At 50.9% G+C, this 10,000-nt stretch overlaps 1 protein-coding gene across 6 annotated transcripts in view; it reads left to right on the forward strand.

The window, feature by feature from the left end:
* ptprub (protein tyrosine phosphatase receptor type Ub) overlaps positions 1-10,000 on the forward strand; it is a 134,819-nt gene that overhangs the window by 78,065 nt on the left and 46,754 nt on the right. For all 6 annotated transcript variants that reach the window (XM_030371048.1, XM_030371049.1, XM_030371051.1 and 3 more), the window contains exons 7-9: positions 1,376-1,669; positions 7,011-7,328; positions 8,680-8,789. In XM_030371048.1, the coding sequence (XP_030226908.1) occupies positions 1,376-1,669; positions 7,011-7,328; positions 8,680-8,789 (722 nt within the window). The remainder of the gene's footprint in view (positions 1-1,375; positions 1,670-7,010; positions 7,329-8,679; positions 8,790-10,000) is intronic.

Consider the following 10,000-nt stretch of genomic DNA (forward strand, 5'->3'; position numbering starts at 1 on the left):
TGGTGCACAGTGTGCATCATGTTAAAGAAGTGAAATACTTGCTTCTCTTCGGCGATTATAATGATTAAAACACCATTTACCGTAACATACTTTCTTGAGCACTTCCTTTCGACAAAAAGGCGAGCGAGAACTGAGGTAAGCGTTAAAAAGACTAAAAGCTGAATGTTTACAAATTATCGCTATGAAGAACGTGGTGACAAAACCATGCCAACTAAAGATATGACTAATAGAACAAAACCGCATGAATATTACAGTGAGGGAATAAACAGAATATTTACGTCAACTCCTGGCCCTGGACTGTCAGAGAGGAGTGGGAGAGCTGTTTACTGGAGGACTCGCTGGCTGGCTGGCTGCTGAATTCCTACAATTGGAGCTTTAGCACAGAGGCAGTCATTTGAAGCCCACAGAAGAGCCCGAGTCGTAGGCAGAGAGAGGCAGGGAGGCAGGGGTGAGGTGGAGGTAACGATGGAAGCCAGAGGAGGATGGCCATAATAGACACAGCGCCTCTGCAGCAATGAGGGCTTAGTCACGGCCTCAGATCTTAGCCTGATCTTTGTCCTCATTTTCTTCTACAATACCTCCCCCCCAACACACAAACACACACACGTACACACTCACAGACATACACACACACACACACACACACACAAGCACATGAACACTCTCACACACGCAGGCTTGCACGCACACAAGCGCACACACACACACACACACACACACACACACACACACACACACACACACACACACACACACACACACACACACACACACACACAGACAGACTGTTGTCTGTGTAATTGCTTAGTGGCTGGGGTCTGCCACTCACTGACATTTAACCGGTGGCTCTGAAATGAATACTTGCTTGCTTGGCAATCTTTACTTACACCGGTACGTGGTGCTTTCACTTTTGCTTTCATCCTTGTCGACTTGTAGAAGTAAAAGGCAGTGCTTGCTACGATGAAGATTCACAGATGCAGCGTAAAATTCCTGGTTAAAGGAACAGGGCTCACACACATTCCTTGAACTGTTCACAGCTGCTGTTTCACTTGCTCCTGTGGCTGAGATTTACGCCATGTCTCCGTGTCTCATTACCCGCTTGGACCGAGAGATGCTGTTTGAACAGACTGACCTTTGACCGTTCCACATTTTGGCCGCCTCGAGGGGTCATTAAAAGTCTCACTCGGCGCTGACATAGCTGGAGATGAGGCGTTTATTTCCCCCCCGGTGTACATCATTTAACCATCTATTTTCTATTTACCTCCTCAGCAACAAAACCCGGTTCCACTCTTTCAGAGCGGATCCCGGCGTTCCCAGCGATGCAATAAAAACAATCCAATTAAACACCTTCTTCTCCTTTTGTGTCGCCCCACAGTCCCCCCGTCGCCCATCGCCCCGCCCCAGCTACTGCGGGGCGGCTCCACCTACCTGATCATCCAGCTCAACACCAACTCCATCCTGGGCGACGGCCCCATCATCAGGAAGGAGATAGAGTACCGCGCCAGCCAGTCGCCCTGGTCCGAGATCCACGGGGTCAACATGGTCACCTACAAGCTGTGGCACCTGGACCCAGACACCGAGTACCACATCAGCGTCCTGTTGACCCGGCCCGGCGAGGGGGGCACGGGCCCCCCCGGCCCCCCCCTCATCAGCAGGACCAAGTGTGCAGGTGAGTTGCGAGCTGCCTCTAGGTTCAAGAGGGGTGGTGGAGGGAGTTATGTTATGCTCTCACAACGTTCTCCTGTGATGTGTTGTCATGTGGGGGGGATTGTGAGAGGAACTGTTGTAAACACTGTTAGTTAATGTTGTGTGTATATTGTGTATAGTGTGTGTAGCGTCTAGGGTGTTTGACGCCCGGCCAAAGAGTTCTGGGTTCCATTCCAACAAGCAGGATGTCCGCATCCTGCTTGATGCATCCTACTTGAAGGTGAGGGCATCATTGCATGATACCCTCACCTTCACCGGCTCCTTCGGATATATAAGGAAGGAGAATTCGGATGTATAACTTATATCCGAATTCACCGGGTCACTTTGGATAATAAGCATCTGCTGAGTACCTAGATAATATTAAGTCCTCGAGTTTAGTTAAATGTGCTGAAGATGGTTCCATTTTCAAACACTTTCTGTTCGTGCTTCGTGTATCGTGTCTGTGGAGCAGAGATGTCCAACAGCAGGACTCTGAGAAAAAGTCTTACATAACGATTGGTCTACATCTCGGCTGATGATCTGCTGCTGCTGAGCCAGAGTGGAACTGATGCATGGCTCTGTGTAGCCTCTTATAGTGTGGTACACACACACTTATCTTCACAAGAAAAGTGCACATTCACTTCAAAATCTCTGAACTCTGGAGCTGAAATGACAAAGTGGAGATTAAAAACATAATTCTGGCGGAAAACATTTGGGAAAAAAAAATGAAAAAACGGTTTGATGCAGTTTTTGCAGATAACGTGTTCGGCTCCGACTCATGTTTCTACTGAGAGAGAGGGCTGAGGCTACAGTAGTATCATCGGGATGTCAAAAGAAATAAGACTACAGAAAATGTGCTTAAGCTCCAAGGCACGCTACATGTATAGGTATAGGTATAGAGGCTGTGACTGTGTATACACACACAGACGCACACACACACACACACACACACGGATACACATAAATGCACTTCTGTATAGAAGCACCGAAGTACAGAAGCACAAAAGCACAGAAGCGCAGATGAGGGGAGTAGGTTCAGAGTGTAGCAGGTCTCGTATTGTCTTCTGAAGGCAGACCTTTTAATGACATGTTTTCCTGTCATGGAGATGGAGCGTCCGTGTAACTGATGTTCTCCTCAGATGCTAAACGTTAGATGTAAGCAACGAAGCGCTAGGGCGTGACATATGTTGTCTGAATGTCGTCCCCCCCCCCCCCCCCCGAAGCTATGAGAATACTGAGCGACGGATCACAGAAAGTAACAAGTATTTCGTCATCGCAGCTGTCGTTCTGCCCCCCCCCCCCCCTCAAAAAAATAAACAGACAACATTCACCCCATTGTTTATTTTTCGTGGTTAAACGTCACTCGTGATCAGCGCTCATTCAGCAAGCTCATTGGCTTATGTTCTACGGCACATGAAAGGACCTTTGGATATATAGGACTCTCCCCCCGAGCGCGGCTCACCTTAATCGACCTTCAGGAGAACCGGCGTCCCGCAGGTCCGGCCCTGAGCCATCTGGTCTCCGGTCCTCTGCTGACCCCCCCCCCCCCCCCCGGGGCCACGGGCTGATTCAGTTACAGCACGAGCGAAGCGGGCGGGGTCGCCGAAGCCATCTCCGCTCTCTGGTAATTAGCGCGGCGAACAGAAGGGCTAACGGAGCCCCTCGCTAGCTGGGGGAGCAGAAAAAAAACTGAAAGGTTGATTTTCCTTTTCCAGAAGTGGATTCATGCCACGATGACGGACTGGATCTTCCCTACCCACTCCATTAGGTCGCACACACACACACACACACACACACACACACACACACACACACACACACACACACACACACACACACACACTCACGCGCACACTGGCGCACACAGCACCACTTGTGAGTATGGCAGGGCCTCTACTCTCGCGTGGGAGCTGTTAAACTAATGGCCGTAAACGCGAACACAGTCTCCGCCTGCCGAGCGGCCACGCAGGTGTGTGTGATGAGCCGACGCTGTGATTAGCAGCCTGATGCCTCGTACACCCGCCCGCCCGCCCGGCTCACACGACGTCACGGCGGAGTAGAGAACAGTTGTAGTGCGCTCTGTCCCCAAACTCCATTAGAGGGGCCCCACCTGCTGCCGGGTCACTGGGCCGGCCGGGGCGGCGGGAGAGAGGCTGCTGGCCTGGGGGGGGGGGGGGGGGGGAACATTAACATGAACACACTCTGGGGGAGGGAGGGGGAGGGATAGAGAGAAGGGGAGAGAGAGAGGGGACACGGTTGACATGAACACGCTGTCCTCCTGTTAAGAGAGAGAACCTTGGAGTGTCTGACTTCCCTCCGCCGAGTGTTGCTGTCGAGTCTGTACGAGGCAGACGAAGAAATGAGTGATATGAATGTATGTTCGAGGGATGTGAATGTATATATGAGGGGATATGAATTTATGTACAAGGGAATATGAACGCAAATATAAGCTGATTGGAATGTATTTGAGGTGATGGGAATATCTACGATAAAGGATATTAATGGATACATAAGGGGATATGAATGTTAATATGGGGGCATGTGCATGTATTTTTCAGGGTAGATGACAGTATATACAAGGGTATATGAAAGTAATGCACGGCGATATTTGAAGGTATACGAGGTCGTATGAATACATTCATGCAGCGATATGAGTGCACCTGAGAGTGAAAGGTGTGATTGGACATTGGGGTGGATCTAGCATCGCGGACAAGCTCAAATCGAGCTGACCGCGGCACTTCATTTTCTCTCGCTTCACATTTATTCTGACCCATCACGTAGCTGGAGGCGGGGATCTGTAGGTGTGTAATTGGCTAACAACGAACACAGAATCGGCCAGCAGTACTCAACTTTCTTCCCGGGCAGCATTGTGTCCAGACACATTGCATAGGTGTATGTGAAGTCAATAAAGTCATTAAAATCCCCTTCTGAAAGCTTCATCCGGTCCCGCAAATAAGTTGTCTTCGGTAGAATCTGTCCGCAACGAATCAAGTAACGAGGCCTGACCCCGCCCGCTTTCAGTGTTGGGTTTCCTGCCCAGGCTCTGAGCCATCCTCAGAAGTTCCGCTGTAACAGTAGGACCGCTGGATCCAAGCTTTGATCAGACGGACCTCGCTCGGCCCGCAGCTGGGATCCGTCCCACTCCCCCACGCCTGCTGAGGCGCGTTAGCAGAGCTGCTAATACAGAGCCCGGGGCGTTGGCCCAGCTTCAGGCCGGCCCCCCTCCAGCACACAGGTGGGGGAGGGGGGGGGGGTGCTTCACCCTACAGGGTGCCAGCGAGTGGGCCGCGGGGGGGACCGGTGGCATCAGACCAGATCGGGTCGGCGAGGCGAGGCCGAAACCGACACAAACGTCCATTTTGAGAAGTCCAACAAAGATGACACTGTTGCCTCTGTGGCGCCGCCTTCATTAATTCCGAGGCTAAATGCCTCTCTTTATATGGCCTCACCGCAAAGACTATCAATTGCGCCATTAAGACAATCAGGGAACACACTCAGGGAATTGTTCACACCGCGTCCTGCTGGGTCCGGGCGTCTGGATGAAGCGTATCTATCAGCGCTGTCTCAATAAACCTCCACACAGCGTACGAGGAAGTTACGAGAAAGGCTATAGAAAGCTGTAGGGCAGAGTAGACCTGCCGTGGGTCATGCTGGAGAAAAAACTAACGCTCTCAATGGTTGAATGTTTGCAAAGAGAGACAATAGCAAAGGGACTTTGTTAGTGAGTGTTTATTGTTGTCGGGAACAATGACAGAATGTCCCCAAAAAGAAGAGCACCATTTACGAAGATAAGCCAATAAGTTGGTGTGTGTCTGTGGCGTGAATATTCCTGAGCACAAATCCATTTGTCTCTGGCGCCTTTCAAATCCCTTTCTGTATTTTTTACCGTGCTCAATCTCTGTGCCGCGCTCCTCATTGATGCATTAGCGGCTTATTTTAGTTCAAATCTGCAGCACAGTCAGAACCCCTTTGAGGGTGCGAGTCGGAGCAAAACGCCAAAGACCTTGGCACCTCACCTCCAAGCGTGCCGAGCTTCCCTGGTGCTCCACATCCCTGCTGTCGGCTCCCGGCCGGCCCTGCCCATTACTCAGCTCACACCGTAGGCCGCGACACGGCAATATGATACATTATGGAAAATAAATTTAAAAAGCCCCCATCGATTGAGTGAATAATGGCCGTAGACAAATGCCTTCATTGATATTAGGCCGGGTCGTCCTTGACTTGCCCCCCTCCTGCACCCCCCCACCCCCAGCGTTTTCCTGTCCGACGTCCGTCCAGAACAGTGGCCGGCCTGTGCCTTGGGGGACAGAGGGTCTCTGTACCGCTAGCCGGTGGGAGGAGGAAACAGACTGAGCTGTTGTTTCATCCGTGGATCTCAGGGACACAAGGGACGGGTGGGGGTAACACAGCAGTGACCACAACTTATTTAGCAGCTACTAAAAATATGTGATCTGACCGCCGCGTTGACCCAGAAGTAAAACTAACCAGAGGATTTGGATGCCCTTGTGTTGGCGTTAGCTTTTTTCCGTGCGTGTGTGTGTGTTCAGCTTGTACTTCAGCCCCAAGGCAGAGAAGCATAACTACTGGAGAGTCGAGTGGCTCGCTGGCTCTGAGGCAGGGCGGGTGGGACCACGGCAGCCACCCACAGCCTGTCCGATTAATTAGCCTAATTGGGATGAGTTCCTGTGATGCCACGGGGACCCGGGTGTGTCGTGCTGACGGTGAACCCCGACCCCCCCCTCATGTCCTAGCAGGACAACACGCATCATCTAGCTGCAGCCGACAGCTGCAGAGATCGTGCTGGAAAGAACTATCAATTCTGGGGATTAATGTGACTTTCTATCTCTCCTGCTTTCATCCTCCCTCCCTCTCCTCTCCTCTCCTGTCCCCTCCTCCCTCCTCCCTCACCCCACTTCTCTCCCCCTTTCCCTCCTCCCTCACCCCACTCCTCTCCCCTCCTCCCTCCTCCCTCACCCCACTCCTCTCCCCTCCTCCCCTCCCTCCATTCCCTTCCTTCCCCTCCGCTCCTCCCCCCTCTCTCTCCCCCCTCTCTCTCCCCCCTCTCTCTCCCTTCCTCTCCTCTCTTCTCCTCAACTCCCCCCACTCTCCCTTCCTCTCAACTCCTCTCCTCCCCCATCCCTCCCCTCCGCTCCCCTCCTACCCCCTTCCTCCCTCTCCTACCCCCTCCATTCCTTTCCTCCCCTCTCATCCCTCCTCTCCTCCCCTATCCCTCCCTTTCTCTCCCCCTCCTGCCCCCTCCTCCCTCTCCTACCCTCACCCATCCCCCCCATCCCTCCCCTCCTCTCCCCTCCTACCCCCCTCAGAACCCATGCGTGCCCTGCGGGGCCTGACTGCCACGGACCTTCAGGCCAGGCAGTTGTCTCTGCAGTGGGAGAGTCTGGCGTTCAACCTGACGCGCTGTCACACCTACTCGGTGTCCCTGTGCTTCCGCTACGCGACCGCGGGCGGAGGCGGCGGTCACAACACCACCGTGCGCGAGTGCCTGGCGGTGGAGCACAACGCGTCTCGCTTCACGCTCCGCGACCTGCCGCCCTACCACGCCGTCCACGTCCGTCTGGCCCTGTCCAACCCGGAGGGGAAGAGAGAGGGCAGAGAGGTCGCCTTCCAGACCGAGGAAGACAGTAAGTCATGAGGGGGGCTGACACATAGAAGGGGGGGATGACACACAGAATAAGGCGACTTGGCGATGATTCAAACGATTGCTGCATAAACTGCTGCTATGTCGTACTCTGAATTTAATCCCACTTAAAACGCAAGGAGCCAGGACAGGTGAAGGACTCGGAGTTGAACCGTGGCTTACAGTGAGCGGTATCAGAGACAAATGTCGCTGCAGCTATTTGTTAAAGCAGTCGTATGGGAACATACCAGCAGAAGCAGCTGGTCTTTCTCACAGACGCGCATGTTAAGCCAAAGTTCAGCATATGGTTTGGTTCACTTCAATGCTGTGTTTACTGTGCACCGCTGTTATGAGTCTATTGTCTATTGACCTTCAGATATCATCAGTCAAACTAACAGCATCTTTGAAGGATAAACAAGTGCTGAATATTTGAAGACTTTTATTCTAGTCCCTTTTCATATTCTGGTAGGGGTAGTTATCAATTCTCTGAAAGGCTTTCTTTTTTTCTTTTTTTTTGCAAACTACAAGGGTTACATTCAAGCCCATCCAGTAAAAATCTTATTTTCATTGCTTCTTTTGTCTTGTGTCTGCGCTGCAGAGCATGTTTTGAAGAAAGAAAGTCATAGCTAATGCTGAGTTCTATTCCCAGAAAACCAAACAGTAAAATAAAGGTTATTGAGATGAAGACACTGCCAGGGAGATATCAGACTTCATAAAGAATACCGTATGTTTGCGTACACTTTATTTTAATGGTCTCTGACGAGGAAGTGTTTCAAAATAATAGTGCTGTCAGCTATCCGTTATTTTATTATATTATATTATCAGAGTCCTTTAGAACTATTCTCCAAAGGTTTTGTGTTGCCATTTAAAGAGAGGGGATCCCAATATCAAACATACACCTACACTACAAAAAGCAACAGGGTATGGTGCGAGAGAGCAGGGCTATTCTTGTGTTCTTCACATTGTTTTTGTATAAAATGATACATGAGCGTGCACTTGACTATGCTAGACTGTACTTTTCTCTACTGTACAGTGTTTTGGAGTACTAAATTATAATATACTGTACTGTACTATACAATACTTTACTATTATATACTAGAATGCACTGTACTATACTATACTGTACTATGCAATACTATAATGTACTTTACTGTACTATGCTGTACTATGCTATACTGTACTATAATGTAGATTACTAAACTGCAATGTTCTAAGCTATTCCATACTATACTATATCTTATAATAATATATTCTGCTTCTGATGCCTGGTGATATTGACACAAGATGGTCATCACCGAATTAGCATCAGCTTCCATTTCCCTGAGCATATGTTTGTTCTGCCCTCCTCGCTCCAGTTCCCGGGGGCATCGCGCCAGAGTCCCTCACCTTCTCCCCCCTCGACGACATGATCTTCCTCAAGTGGGAGGAGCCTGTGGAGCCCAACGGCCTCATCACCCAATACGAGGTGAGGAGAGGAAACCGTTGTCTCCCTTCAGAGACCTGCAGGCACAATGAGCTCAAACGGGCGTGTTACAGTAGTGGGAGAAACATGGTCTTGAGGAATACGTTCTTATTTGTCAGCCTCCATGAAAACAGTTTATTGAATACGTTTCCCCTAGTGCTGTTCTTATTGGGTCCCTGTAATCAAAGACGGCAAAGGAACTGAATTGGACTTGCGTGTGGGTGTTTGAGCTATGCAAAACGAAAACCCAGTTCAGAGGAAATGTTTACCTTCCCCTAACAAGACACAGATCTTGTTCTACGTTGTTATTGTTTCCCCACCAATAAATCAAACAACCAACCGCCGGCATGAGCATTACCCAGCTCCACCACCACCACAACCACCTCCACCACCGCCACCACAACCACCTCCACCACCGCCACCACAACCACCTCCACCACCGCCACCACAACCACCTCCACCACCTCCACCACCACCACCTCCACCACCTCCACCACCACCACCACAACCACCTCCACCACCACCACCACAACCACCTCCACCACCGCCACAACCAAAACCACATTCACCTCCATCAAACCCTCAATACCTCCACCACAAGCACCTCCACCTCCATCCTACCACCACCTTCAACATTACCTTGACTACAAGTCCCACACATGAAGCCAAGGCATTCTGCTAATGACTCCTTCTTCCTAACGCGTTCATAACTCTTATGAACCGTCCTGAGGGTGGTGCAGAGTAGGAATGCAGACAGCGATAGATCAGAAGTCCCAACGCAAGCAAGCCCTCTGGCTCCCTTGGCCTGTCCTCGCCAATGTCGCTTCAAGGATGTTATTAAAGTGGATTTGTGGTTTGACATATAAAACTGGAGGCTGAGCCCCGCCCTCCATCTGTAGCGCTGAAGTCTCTCTGTGGGACGGCCACGCAGGCTTTATCCAGACTATAGAAATCCCCTTCATTTCTCTCTCTAATTAAACCATTGACCAGTCTGCCGGAGTCCATCGACCGCGGCGTCCTGGGAGGGCGCGCTCCGCGGCGCTGGTCTCTTGCTCCCGTCTTTTTATCTCTGCCTTTGTGGGGCGAGACGCAAGGTCTTGTTAGAGTGTTCAGTCTCTGGGTGGCTCATAATTCTATCTTCAAACTTAGCAGCTGTGAAGACCCATTCAGTGCCTCCTTGGATCATCTAAGAGCCTGTGGTTCGGCTTCATCAG

This window comes from Gadus morhua, chromosome 11 (assembly GCF_902167405.1).
Source record: "Gadus morhua chromosome 11, gadMor3.0, whole genome shotgun sequence".
Classification (NCBI taxonomy): domain Eukaryota; kingdom Metazoa; phylum Chordata; class Actinopteri; order Gadiformes; family Gadidae; genus Gadus; species Gadus morhua.